At 49.6% G+C, this 27,739-nt stretch overlaps 1 protein-coding gene across 3 annotated transcripts in view; it reads left to right on the top strand.

Annotated features, from left to right (window-relative positions):
• Positions 1-27,739, top strand: part of CSGALNACT1 (chondroitin sulfate N-acetylgalactosaminyltransferase 1) — a 332,678-nt gene that overhangs the window by 282,452 nt on the left and 22,487 nt on the right. For all 3 annotated transcript variants that reach the window (XM_018042046.1, XM_018042047.1, XM_018042045.1), the window contains 2 exons: positions 9,691-9,907; positions 22,812-22,913. In XM_018042046.1, coding sequence (XP_017897535.1) covers positions 9,691-9,907; positions 22,812-22,913 — 319 coding nt within the window. The remainder of the gene's footprint in view (positions 1-9,690; positions 9,908-22,811; positions 22,914-27,739) is intronic.

Below are 27,739 nucleotides of genomic sequence, written 5' to 3'. Positions count from 1 at the left end.
GACACCGTGGTGATGTCTTGTCGCCCTGTGTGCCTGGGAGTGAGACATCCCACCTAAGCGGACTTCTCGGGATAACGGCAGCACCGCAAGAGTCAGCAGTTACGTTGGGGAGTAAAATCCTACGAGGAGTGTCAGCCTCTCCTTCTGAGCAGACTAAGGAGGATATGCTTCTGTAGGGGTGTGTTCACAGGCAGGGTACAGGGTAGAGGGTGGTTTTTTTTTCTTTGTATTATCCCAGACATTTCCGAGAGATTAAAAAATAATGACAACATACAACTGTCCCCCCTCCCCCGCTGCTGTCAGGACGGGGCCTGTCATTACTTACTACCGTCAGCATTTCTGCCTGTTACATATTTTCTTTCCACATATACTCTTTTTTTTTTCCCGCCAGAAATATGTATTTTTAAATTTTTATCCATTTATTTTGTTGTTGTTGAATTGGTAAGTTGTATCCAATTCTTTTGTGACCCCGTGGACTGTAGCCCACCAGATGTCTCTGTCCATGGGATTTTTCAGGCAAGAATACTAGAGTGAGTTGCCCGTTTCCTTCTCCAGGGGATCTTCGTGACCCAGGGATCGAACCCATGTCTCCTGCGTTGGCAGGTGGATTCTTTGCCACTGAGCCACCAGGCAAGCCTGATTATTAATTTATGTCTGCGCTGGGTCTTTGCTGCTGAGCGCTGGCATTCTTTGATTGCAGCAAGCAGGGGCCATTCTCGAACGGCAATATGAGGGCTTCTCAATGCAGTGCTTTCTCTTGTCGAGGACGGGCGCGCAGTCTTCAGTGATTTTGGCTCCTGGGTTTTGTTGCTCCGAGGCACGTGGGATCTTCCCAGACCAGGGACTGGACCCGTGTCTCCTGCATTGGCAGGCGGATTCTTAACTACTGGACCGCCAGGGAGATCCTGAAAGTTGCTTTTGTTTTCCTTTTTGTGAAAATCTCCTCCTTCAAAATTTACTACTTGTAATGTGTGGTAGGCTCTGAATTCAGGTAATTGTTAATTAACAGCTGTTACAGTTGTGGGTAAAAGAAAGGGTTAAAGCTCTGGGGCAGGTGAAGGGGAGGTAAGGATTATCAAGGGTATCGGAGCCACCGGCCGTGGTTTTCACCGCAGACGTGATGTTGTTCCTCTGATCGCTGGTGTTCCTGCTCCTGCTTCTTCCCCTGCTCTGAGGGCGTGGCGCTGGGTGTGGAAGGGGCCCCGAGGGAGGAGACAGCTGCCCTGGGCCTTGGTCTGCCCGTCTGTAGGAGGAGGCGGTGGACTGGACCATCTCCGGGCGCACGTCATGTGTCAGGAGAGCAGCTTCACACGGAGGGGCTCAAGCTCTCAGGCCCTCGTGTCTGGAGAAGCAAAAGAGAGAGAGAGAGGACTTTGGATTGAGAGTGTCTTGGAATCTTCCTGGGGGGGAGGGTCCAGTTTAGAAGGGTGACGGGTGAGGGTTGGGGGGGGCCACTGGGGACCAGTGTCTTGAGGAAGTGCCTGGCCTTTTCATGGGACAGCGGTTTTGTTGTTCAGCTGCTCAGTTGTGTCCAACCCTTTATGACCCCATGGACTGCAGTACGCCAGGCTCCTCTATCCTTCACCATCTCACCGCGTTTGCTCAAACTCATGTCCATTGAGTCAATGATGCCATCTAACCGTCACGTCCTCTGTCGTCCCCTTCTCCTCCTGCCCTCAATTATAACCTTTTTTTTTTTTTTTTGGCTGCATTGCATGACTTATGGGATCCTAGTTCCCCGACCAGGGATCGAACCCAAGTCCTCGGCAGAGAGTATAGAATCCTAACCCCTGGACTGCCAGTGGAGGTCCCCATTTGACCCGATTTTAGGTGTACTGTTCATTGGCATTAAGTACACTCACATTGTGTGTAACCGCCATCCCCTCCCATTGCTAGAACTTTCTCATCGAATCAGACCGAAACCCTGCCCCCAGTGACCACTGACCCCTGCCCCCTGCCCCAGCCCCTGGTGCCCACCAGCCTGCTTCTTGCCTCTGACTCTGGCTCCTCTAGAGACAGCGTGTGAGTGGGATCACACAGCAGTCGTCCTTTTCTGTCTGACCGACTTCACTTAGCACGTTCTCAGTACCCCCATGCTGCAGCATGTCTCTGAGTGTTATTCCTTGTTAAGGCTGAGTAGTATTCCGCCGTGTGTATGGACCGCACTTTGTCCATCCATTCATCTGCTGGTGGAGGTCTGAGTTGCCTCCGCTTTGGCTGCTGTGAAAATGTGGGTTCCAGCCCCTGCTCAGGCCTCTGTTTTTGGCTCCTTCGGGTACACACCCAGAAGTGGGATTACTGGAACATATTATATAATTCTGTGTTTAACCTCTGAGGGCAACCGCCAGGCTCTTCACAGCTGCACCGCTTCACATTCCCACCAGTTTCTCCAGGAGGAAGAGAGGTTATCTGTGCTCGATATAAATCTGATTTCACATGAGGTGGGGCAGGACCTACCCTCAAGTCTTTCGGAGTTTGGGGTGGGTGAGGGAGGGTTTGCGGCTTCCCTGGTGGCTCAGTTGGTAAAGAATCTGCCTGCAGTGCAGGAGACCCCAGTTCCATTGCTGGGTCAGGAAGATTCTCTGGAGAAGGGATAGGCTACCCACTCCAGTATATTCTTGGGCTTCCCTGGTGGCTCAGCTGGTAAAGAATCCGCCTGCAATGCAGGAGACCTGGATTTGATCCCTAGGTTGGAAAGATCCCCTGGAGAAGGGAAAGGCTGCCCACTCCAGTAGTCTGGCCTGGAGAATTCCATGGACTGTATAGTCCGTGGGGTTGCAAAGAGTCGGACATGACTGAGCGACTTTCACTGAGAGGGAGGGTTTGGAGGCCTTGCGCTATGTAGTCCTGGGACTTGGGGCCGTGGGAAGCTGGGGGCCTTCTTAGCTAGGGCAGAGCAGAAGCAGGGTGGTGCTGTGGGAAGCTAAGGGCCCAGGGTACTTGCAGAATGGACCTGGAATGGGCCTGCAGAATGGGCCAGGGGTGTCAGAGGCCTGGAGGGATCCAGCTGGAGGGTCTGGGCTCCACGCAGCAAGGTAGGAAGGGCAGGAGTGAAAGTGGAGACGTTTCTGAACTCAGCAGTGCACTGCTGGCCGCCGTGCCCACTCAGACTGAGTGAGCGCCAGGAGGAGGGGGGGGGCGTGTGGCAGGCAGGGACCTTTGGCGTTGTGACTTCTGAGGCCCCAGGGGGAGGACTGGTCGGGGTCTCACCCATCTGGTGAGCTCCTCGCCTACTGAAGGAGCAGACGTGTGTGCCGCACACCTGGGAGCCGCACCCTGGACTCCTGGAGGTGCCCCCACCTTGTCAGTGGTCCTGGGGCCTGCCCCCCCGGAAGGATGAGAGGATGAACACGAGTCAGCCTACACCGGGAGCGGAAACACCAAACTCAAAGTCAGCTCAGCTCCTGTGGGTGGAGAGAGGGAAAAGGTGCTAGACTGAGCTCTCAGCCAGCTCCGGTCCTTATTTTGATCTGCAATTTTGCAGAGTGTTTAAGAGCGATCCTGCCCTATAAAACATGACTAGTGATGGCCTCCTGCGGCCGAGCTGCTTTGTGTTTGCTACTGTGCACGCAGCTCATTGGCTGAAAACCCAGTCCTGCCCCAGAGACCTTTAGCTCCTTTCCCTCTGAGAGAAGATCTTTGGTGTTTCCACCGCTGAAGGCTTTTCCGGGAGGCACGGGGTGGGTGAAGGTGTGGGGTGTGCTTGTTAGGTGCTGTTCTTTTGTCATGAGGGTGCAGGAGGGTGGGGGAGTGCCTCTGCGGGGTGTGGTAGACCCAGGGCTGGGATTTGGTGGACCCAGGCTGCAAGAGAGTTTTAAGTGATTATTTAAGATAGACGGGATTAGGGGATCTAGAATCGGATTTATAAGACAGAATGAATTTAATTAGAGTACATGTAAATAGGCTAAGCCATGTAAATAACCAAGCCATGCCTGCGGGGCACCTGTGGGTCATGGTGGAGAGGTCTGACAGAGCGTGGTCCACTGGAGAAGGGAATGGCAAACCACTTCAGTATTCTTGCCTTGAGAACCCCATGAACAGTATGAAAAGGCAAAATGATAGGATACCAAAAGAGGAACTCCCCAGGTCATCAGGTGCCCAATATGCTACTGGAGATCAGTGGAGAAATAACTCCAGAAAGAATGAAGGGATGGAGCCAAAGCAAAAACAATACCCAGCTGTGGATGTGACTGGTGATAGAAGCAAGATCCGATGCTGTAAAGAGCAATACTGCATAGGAACCTGGAATGTCAGGTCCATGAATCAAGGCAAATTGGAAGTGGTCAAACAAGAGATGGCAAGGGTGAACGTCGACATTCTAGGAATCAGCGAACTAAAATGGACTGGAATGGGTGAACTTAACTCAGATGACCATTATATCTACTGCTGTGGGCAGGAATCCCTCAGAAGAAATGGAGTGGCCATCATGGTCAGCAAAAGAGTCTGAAATGCAGTACTTGGATGCAATCTCAAAAATGACAGAATGATCTCTGTTCGTCTCCAAGGCAAACCATTCAACATCACAGTTATCCAAGTCTATGCCCCAACCAGTAACGCTGAAGAAGCTGAAGTTGAATGGTTTTATGAAGACCTACAAGACCTTTTAGAACTAACACCCAAAAAAGATGTCCTTTTCATTATAGGAGACTGGAATGCAAAAATAGGAAGTCAAGAAACACCTGGAGTAACAGGCAAATTTGGCCTTGGAATGCGGAATGAAGCAGGGCAAAGACTAATAGAGTTTTGCCAAGAAAATGCACTGGTCATAGCAAACACCCTCTTCCAACAACACAAGAGAAGACTCTACATATGGACATCACCAGATGGTCAACACTGAAATCAGATTGATTATATTCTTTGCAGCCAAAGATGGAGAAGCTCTATACAGTCAACAAAAACAAGACCGGGAGCTGACTGTGGCTCAGATCATGAACTCCTTATTGCCAAATTCAGACTTAAATTGAAGAAAGTAGGGAAAACTGCTAGACCATTCAGGTATGACCTAAATCAAATCCCTTATGATTATACAGTGGAAGTGAGAAATAGATTTAAGGGCCTAGATCTGATAGATAGAGTGCCTGATGAACTATGGAATGAGGTTCGTGACACTGTACAGGAGACAGGGATCAAGACCATCCCCATGGAAAAGAAATGCAAAAAAGCAAAATGGCTGTCTGGGGAGGCCTTACAAATAGCTGTGAAAAGAAGAGAGGCGAAAAGCAAAGGAGAAAAGGAAAGATACAAGCATCTGAATGCAGAGTTCCAAAGAATAGCAAGAAGAGATAAGAAAGCCTTCTTCAGTGATCAATGCAAAGAAATAGAGGAAAACAACAGAATGGGAAAGACTAAAGATCTCTTCAAGAAAATTAGAGCTACCAAGGGAACATTTCATGCAAAGATGGGCTCAATAAAGGACAGAAATGATATGGACCTAACAGAAGCAGAAGATATTAAGAAGAGGTGGCAAGAATACACAGAAGAACTATACAAAAAAGATCTTCACGACCCAGATAATCATGATGGTGTGATCACTCATCTAGAGCCAGACATCTTGGAAAGTGAAGTCAAGTGGGCCTTAGAAAGCATCACTACGAACAAAGCTAGTGGAGGAGATGGAATTCCAGTTGAGCCCTTTCAGATCCTGAAAGATGATGCTGTGAAAGTGCTGCACTCAATATGCCAGCAAATTTGGAAAACTCAGCAGTGGCCACAGGACTGGAAAAGGGCAGTTTTCATTCCAATCCCAAAGAAAGGCAATGCCAAAGAATGCTCAAACTACTGCACAATTGCACTCATCTCACATGCTAGTAAAGTAATGCTCAAAATTCTCCAAGCCAAGCTTCAGCAATACGTGAACCGTGAACTCCCTGATGTTCAAGCTGGTTTTAGAAAAGGCAGAGGAACCAGAGATCAAATTGCCAACATCCGCTGGATCATCGAAAAGGCAAGAGAGTTCCAGAGAAACATCTATTTCTGCTTTATTGACTATGCCAAAGCCTTTGACTGTGTGTATCACAATAAACTGTGGAAAATTCTGAAAGAGATGGGAATACCAGAACACCTGACCTGCCTCTTGAGAAACCTATATGCAGGTCAGGAAGCAACAGTTAGAACTGGACATGGAACAACAGACTGGTTCCAAATAGGAAAAGGAGTACGTCAAGGCTGTCTATTGTCACCCTCCTTATTTAATTTATATGCAGAATATATCATGAGAAACGCTGGACTCGAAGAAACACAAGCTGGAATCAAGATTGCTGGGAGAAATATCAATAACCTCAGATATGCAGATGACACCACCCTTATGGCAGAAAATGAAGAGGAGCTAAAAAGCCTCTTGATGAAAGTGAAAGAGGAGAGCGAAAAAGTTGGCTTAAAGCTCAACATTCAGAAAATGAAGATCATGGCATCCGGTCCCATCACTTCATGGGAAATAGATGGGGAAACAGTGGAAACAGAGTCAGACTTTATTTTTTTGGGCTCCAAAATCACTGCAGATGGTGATTGCAGCCATGAAATTAAAAGACGCTTACTCCTTGGAAGAAAAGCTGTGACCAACCTAGATAGTATATTCAGAAGCAGAGACATTACTTTGCTGACTAAGGTCAGTCTAGTCAAGGCTATGGTTTTTCCTGTGGTCATGTATGGATGTGAGAGTTGGACTGTGAAGAAGGCTGAGCACCAAAGAATTGATGCTTTTGAACTGTGGTGTTGGCGAAGACTCTTGAGAGTCCCTTGGACTGCAAGGAGATCCAACCAGTCCATTCTGAAGGAGATCAACCCTGGGATTTCTTTGGAAGGAATGATGCTAAAGCTGAAACTCCAGTACTTTGGCCACCTCATGTGAAGAGCTGACTCATTGGAAAAGACCCTGATGCTGGGAGGGATTGGGGGCAGGAGGAGAAGGGGACGACCGAGGATGAGATGGCTGAATGGCATCACGGACTCGATGGACGTGAGTCTGAGTGAACTCCGGGAGATGGTGATGAACAGGGAGGCCTGGCGTGCTGCGATTCATGGGGTCGCAAAGAGTCAGACACGGCTGAGCGACTGAACTGAACTGAAAGAGGCTAAAGAGTGAAAGTAGTAGCTGTTTCAAGGCACAGATGTGGGTGGTGCCAGGAGCGCAGCTGGAGCTGTGGGTGAGCGTGGCCTGGGGCACCGGTGGCCTGGGGTGGCGGTGGGGTGGGGAGTGCTTCCGGGAACCAGGACCTCGGCCCCGCCTGATCCCTGGAGGTGCTGGCTCTGCTGCCCAAAGGCTTGGTTGTAGGAGTCATTAATGATAAGAAATGCTGCATTCTCTAGAAAGAAAGAAAGAAAGAAAGTGAAGTCGCTCAGTTGAGCCTGACTCTTTGCGATCCCATGGATAGTAGCCTGCACCAAGCTCCTCTGTCCATGGGATTTTCAAGGCAAGAGTACTGGAGTGGCTTGCCATTTCCTTCTCCAGGGAATGTTCCCAACCCAGGGATCGAACCCAGGTCTCTCACATTGTAGACAGACGCTTTACCGTCTGAGCCACCAGGTTCTTTATACTTAGATGCCTATCTCTTGAAAGAAGCCTATACCAGTACCTTCTGTGGATTTAGATTGTTAAAAGATAATGATTCTGACCCGGGTTCGGAGAAAGAGGATGACTCTGTTTGGAGAAACCTTGTTATCTGCAGGTTCAGTTCTGTAGCAGCCTTGCCCGGGGGTGGCTTGCTGGGTCACAGGTCTGTCTGCACTCAGTGGAGATGTAGTTAGACCGCTGACCCCTTCCTGACTCAGTCCCACCTCCTCTGGGCCCTGGGAGCTTGGCTTCCCACGGCTCCATCCTGTGGCGGAGGGAGGCGCTTGTGTGCTCTGTGAGGACCAGTTGCCCGAGAGCATGAACAGGCTTTACAGGGAATCGCTTCATGTTTTCAGAGACCTCCTTCGAGCCTCCTGAGCGTTGTCTCCCTTCTCCCACAAGTGGTCCCTGCAGGGAGGCTGGATTCTGCCCCAGTGAGAGCTCTGCAGACCTCTCGGCCTCCCGAGCCTGCACCAGGAGCCCCGGGGGCTTCAGGAGGGGTCCCTGCCCCGTGCATCCTCGAAGGCTGCACTCAGCTCCTGAGTCCCCGTGCCCCCGGGGGAGAAGCACCTGGACGAGTCTCGGCCCTGGGCTCCTCTCTGTGGCTCCAGAGGGAGATGAAAGAGGCCGCCCCGCAGTCTCAGTGGAAGGCAAAGAACAGAGACGCTGTGCAGCAGACCTGCGGTCCCCACAAAAGTGAGGGGGGTGAGGACAGAAGGAGGAGGGGTCCTGGGAGGCCTGGAGATGGGCGACCCCCGGCGGATGCCTGCGTTCCCCATTCCCGCCTTGCACATGCTCGGCCCAGGGCTGAGTCCCAGCCAGAGAGGGACTCAGAGGGAGGAATGGGAGGGGAGGGGCTGCCCTGGTGGCTCAGCTGGTAAAGAATCCGCCTGCAATGCGGGAGACCCTGGTTCAATCCCTGGGTCGGGAAGTTCCAGGAGAAGGGATCAGCTACACACTCCAGTATTCTTGGGCTTCCCTGATGGGTCAGATGGTAAAGAATCCATCGCAATGTGGGACATCTGTGTTCAGTCCCTGGGTCGTGAAGATCCCCTGGAGGAGGGCATGGCAACCCACTCCAGCATTCTTGCCTGGAGCATCCCATGGACAGAGGAGCCTGGCAGGCTACAGTCTCTGGGGTCATAAAGAGTCAGACATGACTGGACGGCTAAGCACAGCACAGCACGCAGGGGAAGGAAGGACGAGGAGGAGAAAACCCAGTAAATCGCAGAGAAGAGGAGGAAGCCTGTCTGGTGTTTCATCAGATTTGATTGGTTTTTTTTTTCTGATGGTAGGAAAATACCCATGAGCCCAGTGACCCTGAGGAGGTGTGGAATTGAGGCACCAGGGGATGAAGGGTTCACTCACAAAGTGGGGATGTTTTGTGTGGTGAGGCCCAGGAGCCCCACCCCACGGTTGAGCGGAGATGTTGGGACCTGTGGTCCCCGCAGCGAGGGATACGGTGGAGTTTGAGTGACAGCGGTACTCGGAGGGCCCATTGTGGCCCCAGCAGGCTGGCCCTGCCACGCTGGCTGTGCTGCTTCTGCAGGTGAAGTTACATAAGATGGGTGCCTACCCCTGAGCGGGTCCCACAGGCTTCATCTACTTCAGTGCTTCCAGAAGCATCCACGGGGCCACGTGACCCACGTGATGGCCCTAGTGCCCTGCACAGATCGTTATGGTCACTTCTTCTGAAACGGCTGTTGTTTCTAAGAGAGAATTTTATCACACTTCTTAGTAAGTATAATATTAAAGTGCTTAATCATATGGCAGAAAATGTAGATAAATAGCAGAAAAGAAAAACCATAACCCCGACTAACATCACAGCTGATCTCATTTGGCGTATTTCCTCTCAGTCCTTTAAGACCCCTGAAAAAGTATAAATGCAGTTTTCTGTCCAACGTTGCGCATTTTTTTGGTCGTGGTTTTTCTAGAGTCTTCATTAACTGTGATTTTTAAATTGACGGTATTTTCATTTCTTTGGGGATTTGAGTGGAAGCATTTTGCGCTTTCTAATAATTATTAGACGTGGAGATTGAATCTGAATTGTAAACAAAAACGTCCCGTGCTAGCTCCCGGCTGTACGCGCCGCTCGGCAGCTGAGTTAGTTCTCAGAGCTCTCCCCTCGTGTCTGTTCACAGGGATCTACCGCACAGAGAGGGATAAAGGCACGTTGTACGAGCTCACGTTCCGAGGGGACCACAAGCACGAGTTCAGACGCCTGGTCTTGTTCCGGCCGTTCGGCCCCATCATGAAGGTGAAGAAGGAGCAGCTGAACATGGCCAGCACGCTCGTCAACGTCATCGTGCCGCTGGCCAGGAGGGTGGACAAGTTCCGGCAGTTCATGCAGAACTTCAGGTGTGTGTGACTCGTGGGTGGCTCCTGCCCGCCCGTCACGCGGGCCCCTTTCTCTCCCTGCTCGGCTCTGTTTTCTTCCTGTAAAGTTGATTGTTATATTCGCCTTTCCCTGGAGCAATTAGACGCGACTTCCCTGGTGGCTCAGATGGTAAAACGTCTGCCTGCAATGCGGGAGACCTGGGTTCAACCCCTGGGTGGGGACGATCCCCTGGAGAAGGAGATGGCAACCCATTCCAGTATTCTTGCCTGGAAAATTCCATGGACAGAGGAGCCTGGTGGGCTGCAGTCCATGGCGTCGCAAAGAGTCGGACACAACTGTGAGACTTCACTTTCTTCTTTCTTTCTGGTGGCACAGTGGTAAAGAATCTGCCTGCCAGTACAGGAGATGAAAAAGACCCGGGTTCCATCCCTGGGTCAGGAAGATCCCTGGGAGCAGGAAATGGCAACCCACTGCAGTAATTCTTGCCTGGAAAATTGCCGGGATAGAGGAGCCTGGCGGGCTACCATCCACGGGGTGACAAAGAGTCGGACAATGAGCACTCAGAGCAGTTGGAAAGCGGGTAGATTTCCCTTCGGAAGTGCGGGTCAGGAGGGCTGGGTTTTCCTCGGGGTCTGCAGAGACGGCCGCACACCTGGGGGTTCTGTTCTGACTGCAGTGGCTCAGGGTGGGGGCCACGGGTGGACTGGGCCCTCTCCCGGGCCCCAAAGACCTCCGCCCTCGTGCCCGTGGACCTGTGCGTCTGGCTGCAGCCTGGCTTCCGTTCCTGCCCCGCTCCAGCAGTGGCTGGAATGCTCTCAGTCAGAGTCTTTTATTTTAACCCGTGTCTCCTCTGAGGTTATGTGTAGAATCATGCTGAGAAGTATCATTTTTGTAGATACTTGAGAAGACTTAAACGGGTTTTTGTTCGGATGCAGTGGTAGTTTTCATATGTGTCTTCAAGCGCCTGACTTGTAAGTGCCGTGTCGAATCTTACACGCTTGTTGGTGACACTCAGGCTGCTTGAGGTCAGTCAGTAGCTAGCTTGGCCAGCTTATCTTAAAGATAGAAAGTCGTATGTGTCTAATGATACATCTTGGAATATCAAGCTTATTTTTCATCTTTTATCACTAAATGCACATTAAAGTCGCTCGGTCATGTCCGACTCTTTGTGACCCCATGGACTATACAGAATACTAGAGTGGGTAGCCTTTCCCTTCTCCAGGGGATCTTTCTAACCCAAGGATCGAACCTAGGTCTCCTTCATTGCAGGCAAATTCTTTATCAGTTGACCCACAAAGGAAGCCCATGAATACTGGAGTGGATAGCCTATCCCTTCTCCAGCAGATCTTCCCAACCCAGGGATCGAACCCGGGTCTCCTGCATTGCAGGCAGATTCTTTACCAACTGAGCTATCAGGGATTAAAAGCCAATAATGCTCAATATAAGGGTGTGGTTGATACTTGTCCACATTCTGGGTCGTGAGCACAGTTGAAGAGTAACCCTCCTCGACTCCCTGGCCGGGTTTCAGAGATGGGAGTAAACAAAGCCCGTCACTGTGTGCTGGATCCCGGGAAGCCCAGCACTTGTGTGCCAAGATCCCTTGCTGTCTTGTAACCTCAGTCTGAATGTATCCCTCAAGCAGAGGTGACAGCTCCTGTCGAGATGGCCCTCCCCTCGAGATGGGCTCATTCCAGCTCCCAGAACCTTCCCCACTGGCATGTCCAGGCCTAGAGATGGGAATGCCTCTGCAGGCACCAGGAGGCCTGCTGCTCTCATCTCTGTGTCCTGCCTACACCCCGTCATTAAGCTTTGTAAAGCGAAAGTGAAGTCACTCAGTCATGTCTGACTCTTGCAACCCTATGGACTGTAGCCCGACCAACTCCTCTGTCCATGGGATTCTCCAGGCAAGAGTACTGGAGTGGGATGTCATGTCCTTCTCCAGGGGATCTTCCTGACCCAGGGATCAAACCCCGGTCTCTTGCACTGCAAGCAGATTCTTTACTATCTGAGTCACCAGGGAATAGGCTGAGCTTTGTAAATGGGTCCTTAATAAATTTTCTCCAACTTGAAAGAGTAACGCTTTTCTAGCTAAATGTTAATGTCACAATCCAGGAGTCTCTTGGGGTCTGACTGTCCCTTCATTCAGAATCCCGCAGTGGTGCTCCCGAACACCCGGTTCTGTGTGCAGAGTGTGTGTCAGATAACTGCCCGAACCCGGGGTGGGCTGGCTATGTACTCAGTGTGTACCCGGTGTGGACCAGGCACTGCCTGTGCCCCAGGGCAGGCTGCTGCTCTGGAGAGGAAACTGGCGGTCATTTGGACCTGAAGTCGTCTCCGTGTAATTTCTGCCCAGGGCTCTGGTTCTGGGCTCCCTCTGTCTTCTCCGGATCGGGAGCTGCCTTCAGCTGTGCTGTCCCAAGGGGCTGGCTGGGCTGAGCTCCCCTTTCCTCCTCTGCAGAACACGCTGGGGCACACCCCTTGCCTGTCAGCAATGCCCCTCTGGCTCCAGCCCTGAAGTGGCTGGCGCTCGGCTCCCTTCAGCTTCCCCTGGTGCACCCGTGTCCCTCTCTGCCTTCTCTTCGGACCGGCCCAGTGCGCTGGTGGAAGCATACATGCTGAGGAGGGCTGACCCAGCGGTGGGCACCAGGCCGGAAGGGAAGGCCAGCCATTGCTCCCAAGGCCGGTTTGCCCACTCCCAGGACGAGTTTACAGTGACATCCGTGGGCCAGGAAGCTGCCTGGAGCTTGCAGGGCCCTGAGGCTGGCTTCAGCACGCAGGCCTCTCCCTGGTGAACTGGACTCGAGAAGCGGTGCTCACCCTGGAGGGCTGTCTGCTCGGGATCTGGCCGAGCCCTCCCTGCAGGGCCCCGAGCCTGGGAGAGAAGAATTCTCCTGGGCTTCCCCAATTCAGTTACTGCCTTGGTGTCATGAGGATGGCCGATAATTAACAGTAGGAGTAACACTGGAAGGGAAATATTGTTGAAAAAGGTAATGAGTACCTAGTACCTTAATGAGTCTCCAAAGTGGAGGTAGCGAAATGAAAATTAATTCTAGTTAAAGCTTTAAAAACAAAAATTCAAGGCCCCTTTCTCTTGCCTGGCACTGTTCCCTTCCCTGTTGTCACACGTGGGCAGTGGGGTCCTTGGGGACCGGGGGGCCCTTGTGTGCACCAGACCCTTGACCAGACTGCTGGGGATGAGAGGAGCCTGGCTTCACACAGAGAGGAGTGTAGTCACACAGTTAGAAGTAGAGGCCGGGAAAGCAGGAGGAGAAAGACTTCCTCAACGGAGGGCGCTTGAGCAGAGCTGACAGCAGAGTCTGCTCCGTGGTCCAGCAGCTCCTGAGCACGCTGAGGTCTCTGAAAAGTTGGGCTGAGATGGGATACTTAAACCTGTGCTCAGACACTCAGTCGTGTCCAACTCTTTGTGACCCTGTGCACTGTAGCCCGCCAGGCTCCTCTGTCCATGGGACCCTCCAGGCAAGAATACTGGAGTGGGTTGCCATTTCCTCCTCCAGGGGATCTTCCAGACCCAGGGATCAAACCCAAGTCTCTTACATTTCCTCCACTGACAGGCAGATTCTTTCCACCAGCACCACTTGGGAAGCCTAAAACCTTCTTGTCCTTGTTGTTCGGTCGCTTAGTCGTGTCCTGAGACTCCATGGACTGCAGCACACCAGGCCTCCCTATCCTTCACTGTCTCAAGGAGTTTGCTCAGACTCATGTCCATTGAGTCGATGATGCCATCCAACCATCTCATCCTCTGTCATCTCCTTCTCCTCCTGCCTTTGAGCATCGGGGTCTCTTCTGTTGAATCGGGTCTTCACATCAGGTGGCCAAAGTATTGGAGCTTCAGCTTCAGCATCGGCCCTTCCAATGAATATTCAGGGTTGATTTCCTTTAGCCCCAATACCTGGGGCTATTTAATTTCGAGTCAGAACTTGGTGAAGGTGACATTTCAAGTTGTCCAGCAGGAAATGGATCGATCATTCGGTACATGGCTTTAGCACAACTGATCAAACGGTAGAAAAAATTTCATTCTGACTTCTCACCAAAAGCCAAAGTAAACTCTGGTCAATTAAATATTTAAATGCAATTAAAATGATCCTAAGAGTACTGGGAGAAAATACAAGCTGATGTTTATTCAGTGTTCAGTGTTGTCTGTGTGAAGCCACTTCCATCCAGCAGTGGAAACTGTTACTACTGATTCTGAACCACTCTGGTAGTCAGGGAAAGTGGAACCGAGTGATCTTTTTTCTTCTTTCAGATTCTCTCTGTCTTAAGACATTTTTATATTGTTCTGGAAGTATTTATACTGTTGCCTTATTTTTTTATGCTTTGTTTAAAAATTCAGTGGAAGTTTTTTTTTGTTTTTTTTTTTTTTTTGCTTTTATAATTTAAACCTGAGTTTTACATTTGTGAAAGTGATACATGGCTATAATGAGATGTTTACATGATAGAACACAACCAGGAATAAGTTATTTTAAAACTCATGTTTGGCCCTGCTTCCCTAAATTAACCATTTTAAACATTAATTAAACATTCTTGGCACCTTTCTTTGCACGTCTACAGATAGAAAAATAACACATTTGAAATGTCATTCAGTATGAGACGTGCTCTATGTTCTATTTTTAATGAGAGAATTGTTTTTCCTCACTTAAACCTATAGCCATGAAATTAAAAGGCGCTTACTCCTTGGAAGGAAAGTTATGACCAACCTAGATAGCATATTGAAACGCAGAGACATTACTTTGCCAACAACGGTCCATCTAGTCAAGGCTATGGTTTTTCCAGTGGTCATGTATGGATATGAGAGTTGGACTGTGAAGAAAGCTGAGTGCTGAAGAATTGATGCTTTTGAACTGTGGTGTTGGAGAAGACTCTTGAGAGTCCCTTGGACTGCAAGGAGATCAGTCCTTAGTGTTCATTGGAGGGACTGATGCTAAAGCTGAAACTCCAGTACTTTGGCCACCTCATGCAAAGAGTTGACTCATTGGAAAAGACCCTGATGCTGGGAGGGATTGGGGGCAGGAGAAGAAGGGGACGACAGGGGATAAGATGACTGGATGGCATCACCGACTCGATGGACGTGAGTTTGAGTGAATTCCGGGAGTTGGTGAAGGACAGGGAGGTCTGGTGTGCTGCGATTCATGGGGTCGCAAAGAGTCGGACACGACTGAGCGACTGAACTGAAACTGAAACTTACAGAAAAGAATCTGCATTATGACAGAAGGAATTACTGCTCTTTGAGAAAATGTTTCTGTGCTATAAGAGATATTAGTTCCTGGGGCTTCCCTGGTCATCCAGTGGATTAAGAATCTGCCTGCCAATGCAACGGGCGTGGGTTCGATCCTTGGTCTGGGAAAATTTGCTATGGAGCAGCTAAGCCCGTGTACCACACCTACTTGCCCTGCACACCCCAGAGCCCATGTTCTGAAACAAGAGAGGCCTCCACGATGAGTGGCTCATGCCCCAGAACTAGAGAGTAGCCTCCGCTTGCTGCAACCGGAGAGAGCCTACAGGCAGCAGTGAAGACCCAGCACATCCAAAAATCTAAGAGAGAGAGAGATATACTAGTTCTGTCTAATTAGAGGTCTGATTACAGATGGCTTTGAAGGTAAAATGTGTTTTACGAAGCTGAGCAGACTGAAATCTGCCGGAGTCCAGCCCCCGCAGGATCCAGGGAAACCTGAAGGAAAAACGGCGTCGGCAGATGATTTAGAGAGAGATAAGGAAAGAATATTGTAGATACGAAAATAGAGGAGAGAAAGAGGCTGATATTCCTTGGTTTACATAGAAAGCCAATAAAACTTCGAGACAAGAAATTCGCCCTGTTCACAGAGGCCACAGGTGCCTTCTCAGTCTCCCTCACCTGAGGGAGTGAAGACGCAGAACATCTTCTCATTCAGGTCTTAGAAACTGGGCAGGTAAGTGAACGCAGGGAGCCTCTATGCTCCAAGGGATCAGCCTGAAAAAAAAAAGTAAGAGAGAAAAAAAGAGAAAAAAGAAAACACAGGGTGACCAAGCTTTTTCAAGCGAGGCCCAATAGCTTTATTATTAAAAGGTACTTTTATACCTTGTCTTATACATAGAGGGAAATGAAAGATGCAAAGTCATACAGAGTCAGCCCAAACATTACATCTGTTTTGTCTTTATCGAAACCAGGATTATTTTTGCAAACCTTTTCCAAAAACAATATTGTGTACATTATCTTTTGGCCTTGGAGGCCTGTGAACATTTTATGACCCTCTTTTGATAAAGGCTTTTCAACCAGAAAACTTATTTTCCCTTGAAATGTTTTTTCTTACATTTCTAATATATGTCAGCCTCAAAAAGTATTAAACAGAGTTACATTTTCAGGAAGCAAAGGTGTAGTGAGTTACAAGAAAGAACCAGTTAGCTCAAAAGTCTGATGTGGTTAATTTCAAGGCTACACTTGTTTTTCTTACTTTCCAACTGTGTTAACTAATGCACTCCCAGGTGCACAGTGGATAAGAGATATGGGAACTTAGCAACAAGCATTGGCCCAATAATGAAATCCTACACCAGCACTACTCTAATAACTTTTAACTCTCTGAAAGGCTCTATGTTCTAGGCTTTCCATGCCTCTCACAGTTGGGAGGATGTAAATAATCATATGCGTAGCTGCAAGAGTCTGGATATACCTGCCAAGCAAGCTATAATGCTAACAGAGGGGTTTTGATTAGAAATATTCCTCTCATGTCCAGGAGACTTATTAGCTATAGCCCTAAGTTAATTTTTTCCAGAGAAATGTGGTCAGGGTTAGCTCCCTGTTAATGTCAGAGGAGTTGGTGAAAGTCATGAAATAGTAAAACAGACAGATTTTGGTTTGGGGGTAGATGCTCGAGAAAGCCTAGGGAGCCCGTTGAGTCCTGAAGCCTTGCGTAACAGTTCTCTTCCACATGACCTTGTCATAGGTGGGATCTCCCGTGGTGGCTCCCGGCAGAAATCATCATGTATCTCTACCCCATATATTAATGTTAGGCTAGATCAACCAAAAAATCCCGGTAGGAAGAAGAGAGGAGCACGGTTATGTTTCCTCCCTCTTCAGGGCCCATCTCCCCATGTCTCAGCTGCCTGTTATTTTTACCTCAGTGGGGTTTGCAGCCCTGACACTCTGTCGTAACCACGGCTCCTGTGCGTCAGTGGATTTAGGGCCTTCATCAGCAGTGCGCTGACAGTGATGCCTTCATTCCTGAGGTTTAGGGTGTCTGGATTTCATGGTCAAGGTGTCTCTTCAAGAAGGGTCCTGAGTGCCTGAGAACAGAAAGCCTGCTTGTCATCTGCACAGTTTAAGGGTGCCGTGGCTGGGCTTAACGCTCTTGGACGCGTTTCCTTTCCTCGGGAGGTTGTGGAGGTTCTTCTGCATATGACGATGCCTTGGAGAAGTGTGAGGCCTGCTTTGCTTTGTCTTTCCTGAAGTTGGCGGAAGAATGCCTGCCTTCATCGTGAGTCTTGGTCCCTTAACCAGAATGCGTCTCAGCTCAGGGTCTTGTTTTCCTGTCTCCTGTAATTCTGTTTCCTTGTCTGTGGAAGATTGTTGCTGAACCCCGAAAGATGCCGGGATTCTTGGCCTCCGGAGGAGAAGGATTCAATCCAGGGCCAGAGACAAGGCTTGATCACTCAGAGCTTTTGGGTAATAAAGTTCTATTAAAGCATAAAAGAGATAGAGAAAGCTTCTGACACAGACATCAGAAGGGGGCAGAAAGACTGCCCCCCTTGCTAGTGTTAGCAATAGTTATATACTCTCCAATTAGTTATTACAGTGAATCGAAAGACTGTCCGGAGGTTTGCAAAGATCTTACTAGACCTACTCCCACAATCCGCATTTCAAGATAACAGGATTAGCCAGAAGGCCCTCAGGAAGGAGAAACTGTCCTTAAGCAGGATACATGCCTGCTATATAATCCTTAGCACAGAGTCCAAACCCAGTGGCTAGTTGTGTGATCATCAGTTCCAGGCTTAAAGATAAAAACGTTTTATGCGACTAAGACTAAGGAATGTAGAGAGAGAGAAAAAAAAAAAGTTCATCCTTTCTTCCTCCTTGAGAATTCCAGACCCCTATCTCCACTTTGAGAGCCCTAGATCCCTTTCTCCTCCTTGGGGACCCTGGACTTCTTATCAGTCTGCCTAGGAATTGACTCTCATTTGTTGTAGTGGATTCTTTCATTTCAGGGAGGTTTTTTAGTGTTCTAATTGCTGCTTTGTTACTGATTTCTCTGCTTCTCGGACCTACTTATGGATTTTGTAGGTTTTCTCAGTGTATTCGCTGCCCTCTAATTTTTAATGCTTTCGTCGTTAATCTGCTTTCACACAAGCCTTTCCTTTATGTGAGGAATTTGATTTTCAGATGGAAAGCCTCGTTTCCCTCAGCCTCGGTGGCTAATGGAAAGGTAGCTGCCATTTGTTGGGTGAGACAAAATTTTCCTAGCGTGAGACCCTCAGGGCCTTTATTGAAGAGATCGTGAACAGGAGATGGGGGATGTTCCTGGACTGACCAGAAGTGATGCGGCTGAAGCTCCAGGGCTGTCCCCGCCCTCAGTGGGAATGACACCGGCGTGCACCCTGAGGAGACGTATGGACCGCTGTGGTCAGGTGCGCTGGGGCCGCCCGCGGGCCTGTGTGCTCCGGGACCCCACTGTTGCTATGGAGATGAGACGGCTCATCACTCCAGCAGGTGCCTCCTCCCTTGCTGTCCGGGGGCCCCGGTCCCTGGAGGAACCTCACAGGGTCCACGAGCCGTTTCCCCTCCCATGAAGGCCCCGGGTGCCTCCACTCCCAGGACATCTTCAGCCTGGCCCAGAGCAGAGGGGGTGCACCCAGGAGAAATCGCTTCAGATTCAGTTCCCTTTGCCTAGTGGTGTGTTGGCTTAAACCGACCTCCCCCTCCTTTTGAAAAATCACCTCATTCTGCCTTCTTAGAGACTCTTCTTGCATTTGCTTTCCGGCTTCTCGGTTCCCTTGGCGTCCGGCTCACCCGCGTCTGTCTCGTCGTGTAGTTTGTTTGCAGTTGCAAGTTGGCTCGACTTTTATTTTGACACCTTCCAGCTGGACTGAGAACCCTTCCCCATGTTGTTCTGAGCCTCCTCAGACTTTGCTGGTTATTTTTGTTTAATGTTCCCCTGTTTCCCTTCCTCCAACTCTTCTCTCATCCCTCCCAAGGCATTTATGACATTTAAACATAGTATCAGGGACACCTTTTACTTGAATTTCCTGCAGCACTTTAAAAAATCCTCTTCCTGCTTAGCACCGTTAAGATGTTTCTGGGTATTTCTGGGTCTTTAGAAACCAGTGACTGTGGACTCTGAGACGGAGGTGGGGCTGCAGCGTGGGCTGTACTGGGTGGGCAGGGGACCAGCCCAGCCCTGCCGTGTATGCGCTGTGCCAGGCTGCCCACGGGGGCCTCGATTCGGGAGGCCCTTTGTCGTCTTTGTGTTCCCGGAAGGAAAGCTTGCATAGCTCACCCAGCCCCGTCCCCTACCCAGCCTCTCCCCCTGCCTCTCCGTGGGTGGGCAATTCTCCGATCAGACTCCGATGCCGTCCCCCGGAAGTTTCTGGTACACGTTTGAGAAATGGTAGTCTATATCATTCACCTTATTTCCATAAAGGTCTCTCTGGGGCCTAATAGAGGCTGTTTTTAACCTCATTTGAACCACAGATTATGTAGAAACGTGTTCCAGAGAAGAAAACCGTCAGTTGGCAGTCGTCTCATTTGCTGTCCTGAAATGGGCCCCAGGAGTGTGTCCCGGTGGCATGGTCAAGGGTCACTGTTGACTCTCATGCCTCAGCGCCTCAAATCGTGGCATCCAGGAGTTGTGAGCCCTTCAGCGTGGGGTGCAGGAAGGGATAGGACCCACCAAGCCAAAGAAGGTTGCTTTCTGAAGCCCGATTCTGATGGGCCCCCATCCCTGTCTGTTCCCTGTGTCTCCCTGGTGTCCTCACCCACCACAGGGAGACACTGGAGCCTGGTGGGCTGTTTGATGCTTTTTCATTCGCACGGGACATGGTTAAAGCCTCGGTCGGTTTTCTTCTCATCCCCGATGTTCCTGTAGAGCAGACTGGCTGAGACAAGAACTGTGATGTGATTCCCTTGCACTCGCACCTCCTCGGCCGGGAGAGCCCTTGCCCCAGTCCTCTCCACCTGCAGGGCGTCCACTTGCCTGTCTAGGCTCGGCCTGGATGCCGCCTTGACCTCGGTACCCGTCCCCATCGCCCATCAGAAAGCAGCCACATCCCCGCCACCCTCCTTTGCCTCATTAGACCTCTTCCTGCCGTTTTCTGACCTGCTGTGCCTCCCCCTCTCAGCTGCCCATTCCTTGCTGTCAAGTCCCTGACGTGGGCAGGGTGACCCGTTGTCCCAGTTTGCTCTGAGGCATTTACTGGGTGGTGGGCTTTCAAAGCTTAACTCTGGAGAATCCCGGGAAACCTGGATGGTCCCTCTACAGACCCACATGTGGTTATTCTTACTCCAGTGAGAATTATGCATCGCACAGCAATGGGACTCAGTGTTTGTCCACTCATCTTTCAGAGGATGCAGTCCAGAGGGACCTGCTTTGAAAGATACGAAAGTTTGTAAAATTATCAGACAGATGGTGCTGGTGCTCCTCCCTGGGAGGCAGCGTGTGTTGGCCGCTGTGTAGATAGTTTTAATCATGCAGTCTCCAATCAGACGGAGACCTTCTCAAGGGCGGAAACGGCTTACTCGATTTTTAAGACTTCTTGTTTGCTGAATGAAGCAGGAAGCAGTGAATGAATGAATGGAGTGGGCCTGGAGGTGGCCCTCAGAATAAATTCTGCTTTGCCTTTTCAGGAAGCCGGAGCCGGTGAATGAGAAGTGAAGGTCCAGTGTGTCTCTGTTTTATTCCTTGAAAACAGGAAGTCCTTTGATGGATTTTAAAATGCCAACAAAGATGTTGCTAGAAAAAACAAGGATGCTTTTTATTCAGGCTCAATGGGTGACCCTCTCCTGATCCATCCTGGGATGGGTTTTTCCCCCGAGTGAGCATACTTTAAAGCACAGTTTTTCAGGCGCCTGATCCTGTGTGTGCTTTTATTCTGCTCTAGCCAAGGGAGTCCCAGGATTCTCTGGCAGGTTTGCAGGAGGAGTCTTTTATGTACAGAGAAGTTTGTCCCCCGTGGGTGATAGCTCAGTCTGCAGGGGCGGGGCTGGAAAGCTCTCAGTTTTGAAGCAGGAACAGCACCCCAGCCCCATTCCTGGTCGCTTGTCCGCTTCTCAGAGCCCCACATTCAGTCTGGTTTCAGAGTCAGATCTTCTCTTCCTTCTTCTGAGACGAGAGAGAATTTGCAGAGCCAAGGCTCTGAGCAGGTGAAGCCTGTGCCTCTTGCCCGGGTCAGTAGGCTCTTCCCCGGTACTTCTTCCCTCTGGAATTCTCTCCTCCTCCTCCTCTCCGCACCGCAATGCTGCACATCCCTCAGGGTGCCAGCCATTCCGGCCCGCAGGACGGTCATCCTTTCGGAATTCCGTGTACTTTTTCATCAGTGCCACGAGCTTCCTGATGATTTCATTTGAGCTCATCTATTTCTTAAGAAAGTTTGTGAGGGCAGGAACCATGTCTTCTCTGATCTTTCCAGCAACCCCAGGTAGGCAGCCCCTCCTCCTTGATGTCATGATAAAAATCACTGGATAAATTGGCCTCTGCAGTTAGAGCTCAGAGACTCTGAAACTCTGATGTGGGTGATTGTCTAGTGGTTCAGGGAGGTCGCAACACAAAAATAAAGGAATTAAGCGGAAGGACAAGCAAGGTATCAGCATTTCCCAAAATATCATCCTGCCAGTAGAATTGTATAAAGAAGACTAAGAGCCGAAGAATGGATGCTTTTGAACTGTGGTGTTGGAGAAGACTCTCGAGAGTCCCTTGGATAGCAAGGAGATTCAACCAGTCAGTCCTAAAGGAAATCAGTCCTGAATATTCATTCGAAGGACTGATGCTGAAGCTGAAACTCCAATACTTCGGCCACCTAATGGGAAGAAATGACTCATTGGAAAAGATCCTGATGCTGGGAAAGATTGAAGGTGGGAGGAGAAGGGGGCAACAGAAAATGAGATGGTTGGATGGCATCACTGACTTGATGGATGTGAGTTTCAGCAGACACCTTGAGATAGTGATGGACAGGGAAGCCTGGTGTTGCTGCAGTTCATGGGGTAGCGAAAGAGTTGGACACGACTTAGCAGCTTAAACAGCAGCAAAGTAGAAACGTACCTTTAAGCTGCTTTCAGAAATCTGCTGAAATGATGCAGAGACACTTACATATACCATCAGCCACAGAGTGGGCAGTGAGGAGCAGGAAGGGAATCCACCCACCCGGGGAGGGTGCTGTCCAGCAGCAGCACTTCTGGCTTGTCGCCTCCCTCACTGCCATGACGCTGGGTGTCCCCAGGGTTTCTGGAGCCCCCCCAAAGAATAAATGTCTCTTAACCTTTGCTTGTTCAGTCTCTAAGACTATTTTGTGTTGCACACACAAGAAAAGGCAAGGACGAGGAGTCCAGTCTCGCCCTTGCTGGACTTCAGTGTTCTCATCTGTGCAATGGGCTCTGTCTTCTGTCCTTCATAGACTTCTTGTGACAGAGAAAGGGACAGCCCCAGCGCTGTTCTGGACATTGTATCCCTGCCCCAATAGGCCAGACCCGAGGCAGGTTGAGCCTGCAGCCTCTTGCATCTTGCATTTTCATTGACCAGATCTACATGTTTAAATTCCGTGGTTTTCTTGGTAAGAGAAATAGGAATATAGACGCTGGGACGAGCCAGCCAGAGTGTCCTGTCCCCTGCTCTGCTTTGCTGGCGGCTTATTCCTGAGGGACCCTTTTGCACTTTACAGACAGGCGTTTGTTTGGGCTTCGCCTGTCATTGTGCACCCAGGACCAGACTTCGGTGTTTTGTTTTCCAGGGAGATGTCCATCCAACAGGACGGAAGGGTTCACCTCACTGTCGTTTACTTTGGAAAAGAAGAAATGGATGAGGTCAAAGGAATACTTGAGAACACTTCCAGGTGAGTCCGAGGTGGAGCTGTGGTTGGGAGTCCGGCACCTGAGCCTGGGAGGAGGTACCTGAGCTCGTGCAGGCTGTTTTATGTCCTTACCGCTCCTGGCGGCCTGACCCGGGACAGTGTGTGTTAGGGGATTGAGGGGTTGCTTCTGCGCCCTCCTTCCTGGGGACTGCCCGCCTCGCACGCATCCTCGTAGTGGGGCAGTGACTCGGACAGGCGGGTGACAACAGCCCAGAGTGGCCTGGGTCGGGGACAGGGCTTCTCTGACCCACCGTGTGAACGGCAGGTGTGGGGACTGCACTCGGCAGGGAGGGAGTTGGGGAGCACGGCCATGTGGGGCGCTGCTTCTCAGCCCTGCTCTTCAGGGCTCCGTCTCATCCACTTCGCAGATGGGGTCACCCTCCGACTCTCTCCTTCTGCACTTTGAGATCAGAGAGGGGTGGGCAGTGATGACTGGGGGCGGGCCCTAGAGTCTCAGAAGCTGTTGGACCAGCACCTTTGGACGGAGGCTTGTGGGTTTCTACCTCATTCATCAGTTACGTGGGGAATAAGTGTATTAAAAAACCAACAGAGAGGGGTTTTTTCCCCTACCCAAATAAGCGAACAAACATGTATTTAATGAGTACACATTGGTGACATTTCCTGCTTGTGAGGAGGCTGGTGGTACTGTCTGCTTACTTGTCCTGGTTTGCAGCCGCAGGGTGGTTTCTCTGTGCATACGTCTTAGAGGGTGGTCAGAGGTGCTGGGGGCGGAAGTCATCTGAGTAGGTTCACTGGTTTGAGTATAAACACGTCCCTCTGTTTCAATCTCTGGTCAAAGCGTAAGATGCTGAGACTAAGTGCACTCTTTGTATTTATTTTCAGGCTTTGTTACTAAGTTTGTATTACTGAGCACAAGATCAGAATGGTAGTAATTACTCAGGCCTCTGAAGCAGTGCACTGGTCAGATTCTGTCCACACTGACTTTTGTAAATGAAGTTTTATTGGCTCGAAGGCCTGCTCACCTCTTTCTGTATCGTTTATGGCAGTTTTCATACTCAACTGCAGAGCTGAGTAGTTATGACAGAGACAGCGTAACTCACAAAGCTAAACTTTTTACTATCTCGTCCTTTATAGAAAAAGTTTGCCAACCTCTGTTCTAAAGCAATAAGGAGTTAAAAGAGTTTAAAACTAGTACCAGTTTAAAGCCGTGGCGCCTGCCGAAGGGAGATCAAAGGGAATAAAATAATTGAATATCCGAAATGTAAATGAATTAGAAATCTCTCGACTCCAGCGCATTGCAGTATCCTTTTCATCTCTACTTGGGAGTGAGGAGCGGGAGTTATTGGAATTCATGTCCTCTGCTGGTGGATAGGTTTTTAACATCTCTGCAGGTAGACACGGGAGGTGTGAATCTTTTTCACGCCTTCCAGATGATTCTGACATGCAGCCAGGATTGAGAACGATTGTCTAGGAAAGTGGAGGTCCCTCCAGGGCCTGCCTGAGCTACCTCCTTTAAGGGTATTTTAAGTAGAGGTCCAGGTGACTCTAAGCACAGTCAGGCTGGGTCTGGCATCTTCCAAGGACATCAGAAGGCGATCAGACATTTGCTGATAGATACCTCACGCCGACTTTAGACGAGTCTGATGGACAAATGGGAGGCCACTGAGGCCGTGTTACAGGAAATGCTCTGTCCAGTGGCCGGAGTGCCTGGGACTCTATCAAGGCAGTTTCTTCCATATCACATTACCTGGAGGGCTGAATTCACACTCAGAGGGTTGTGTGGTCAGCCAAGAATGAATAGAATCTGAACAAGGACAGTACAGTCATTCCCGGGGTAGGGATGGTTTGGGAAACTCCCAGAGACAAAGCTAGCCCTGAAGGGGACTTCGTACTGGAGCCTGAGCCAGCCTTTGAAGCAAGACTGCAGAAACTTGCTGCCTCCCCGCTCTGATCACCGGTGGCACTGCGGCGTTGATGTCACGGAGGCCGTGGCGCGTGTTCTGCCCCCTCCTGGGTGTTGCTTTAGGAATGCCCTGCCCTCTGCCGCCAGCCTGAGCTGGTTCCCCACGGCTGCTGCCTGCAACCCCATGGAACAGATGGAGTTCCTCGTCACCCGCTGTACCCGCTCGGGTACCCAGTCTGGTCCCCAGGCCGGCTCTTACCTCTCGCGTTGTTTTGACGGCTCAGTGCCCCGCAGCCGCACGGGGGCGCAGTTCACCCTTCGTCCTCACTTGCCAGTGTTCCCTTAGGTCTGGGTTCCCTCCACCCTGGTTCCTGCTTCCTCTGAGGCTCCGTCTGGCCGTCCGCACCCAGATCCCCACTCTGGAGCTCCCCCTGCCCTGTCCTGCCCTCTCAGCTCTGACCACCCTCTCCCTCAGCATCTCTCATACACGCTTCCTGGCATGTGTTTCCATTGTCCTGGCTAGGCTATCTGCTGCTAGCGTGGTACCGCGTCACGTGCTTCTGTGACTCCAGCCCTCAGCACAGGGCCTTACTCAGTTTTATAATGGTCAGTGTTTGTCCTTTGGGAGAAGGACAATACCCAGTGTGTAGTAAATTTGTACACAGTAATCTATGTAAAACACATAGAAGAAGCTTTACTTAACTACTATTTTCATCATTCTCTTAAGATGCTAAAACTTTAATTAAAATACATCTCATCTTTGAATAATATTAAACTGTTATTATTAAATATTAAATTAGTAAATAATGTTAGATCATTATTATTAATAATTATTAAACCGTTGTTATTAACATGAATGGTACCATTTAATGTTTGCACCAACCCTATAAGATAGAGGCTGTTATCAACCCCCCCCCCTTTTTTTTTCTGCACGGCATGTGGGATCTTAGTTCCCCTACCGGGGATCAAACCCGTGCCTGCTGCAGTGGAAGCATGCACTCAATCACTGGAACTCCCTGACCCCATTTCTTAGGTGAAGAAGTGGAGGTTTAGAGAGGTTGGTACTCAGCCTGCCGCTCCTGATCCGGGGGACGGTCAGAACCTCATCTGTAACTTTCAGATTCCTAGTCTTAACATCCCAGCAGATTCTCACTCCCAAAAGCCATAGCTGTTGTTTGAAAATAGTAATATTTGAAACCAGTTTCAATGAAATTTATTTCACTTGGCTATCAGCATTGTGACAAAACTATTCTAAATCTAGCTAATATATACGTATTTTAAGAATATCTTGCAAAAGTCTAGCTCAGTGACTGGCGTGCAGCGTCTATGCTTACTCCGTCAAGCTTTCTATTTCCGTGGACAGCTGCATAGCAATGTTTTCCAAACTGCAGTTTGTGATTCATTAGAGGGCTGTGAAATTGATTTGATTTGAGTGGATTGTGTGCAGTGTTTAAAAAAAAAAAAAAAGATAGAATAGAATAGAAGATTATCAAAATGTATCATAAGTAGTAAAGATTATTGTTTCATGAAACTTAAACTTCAGAGAGTGTGTGTGTAGAGGGGTTGCTGTGTCATGATGTAGAATATATCCTTCTGTAAAGATAAGCGTTGTGGTCAAAATATTTAGAAGCCACTGACATAGAGATCCCATTAGTTTGAGAGAGGATCCAGGCCTAAGATCTCAATAACCATTTTCTAGTCCCCCCTTGGGTTTCCCTGGTGGCTCAGTGGTAAAGAATCCACCTGCCAATGCAGGAGATGTAGGTTCAATTCCTGGGTTGAGCAAATCCCCTCGAGAAGGAAATTTCAATCCACTCCAGTATTCTTGCCTGGGAAACTCCATGGACAGAGGAGCCTGCGGGTCACAAAAGAGTCGGGCCGAACTTAGTGACTAAAAAACAACAATACAACAACAAATTAGTTCTCAGTAGATGATTTTTATTCCACAGAGTTTTTCATACTTGTTCAGTTGCCACGTCGTGTCTGACTCTTTATGACCCCATGGACTGCAGCAGCCCAGGCTTTCCTGTCCTTCAGTATCTCCCAGAGTTTTCTCAAGTTCATGTCCATTGAATTGGTGATGCCATCCAGCCATCTCATCCTCTGTTGCCCTCTTCTCCTTCTGCCTTCTATCTTTCCCAGCATCAGGGTCTTTTCAAATGAGTCAGATGTTCATATCAGGTGGCCAAAGTATTGGAGCTACAGCTTCAGCTTCAGTCCTTCCAAAGAGGATCCAGGGTTGATTTCCTTTAAGATTGACTGGTTGATCTCCTTGCAGTCCAGGGGACTCTTAAGAGTCTTCTCCAACACCATAGTTCAAAAGCATCAATTCTTTGGTGCTCTGCTTTCTTTACTGTCCAGCCCTCACATCTGTACATAACTACTGGAAAGACCATAGCCTTGATTATACGGACCTTTGTTGGCAAAGTGATGTCTTTGCTTTTTAGCACTACGCCTCAGCTTGTCTCAGAGTACAGCCTAGCTCAGTGGTTCTCAAATATAAATGTACTTTAAATAACGTGGAGTGCTTTTAAAAATGCAGATTCCTGAGCTCCAGCCCCAGAAATTCTGAGTTGTTAGGTCTGAGATGAAGCCTCAGAATCAAGACTGAGTTCAGCTTGTGATGTTGATGTGAGTGGTCCATGGCCCGTATGGGGAGTTCTAGCCTAGGGGACCCACTCCCACTCCACTATTCTTGCCTGGAGAATCCCATGGACGGAGGAGCCTGGAGGGCTACATTCCATGGGGTTGCAAAGAGTTGGATATGACTGAGCAACTAACTCACACATACATAGCCTGGGGACATTTGTCTGGAGCTGTATGTTAGAAAATTTTTAAAAACCGTACTGGTAGATGGATTTGCATGAGTTTTAATTTACTGAGTGGCGTCTTTGTCCAATCGTGAGGACAAGAAGGCAGCTTTCAGAAGGAAAGTCTGAGATGG

Source organism: Capra hircus, chromosome 27, assembly GCF_001704415.2.
Source record: "Capra hircus breed San Clemente chromosome 27, ASM170441v1, whole genome shotgun sequence".
NCBI lineage: Eukaryota > Metazoa > Chordata > Mammalia > Artiodactyla > Bovidae > Capra > Capra hircus.
The sequence above is the reverse complement of the archived record's forward strand: the minus strand, read 5'-3'. Positions and strand labels throughout refer to the sequence as shown.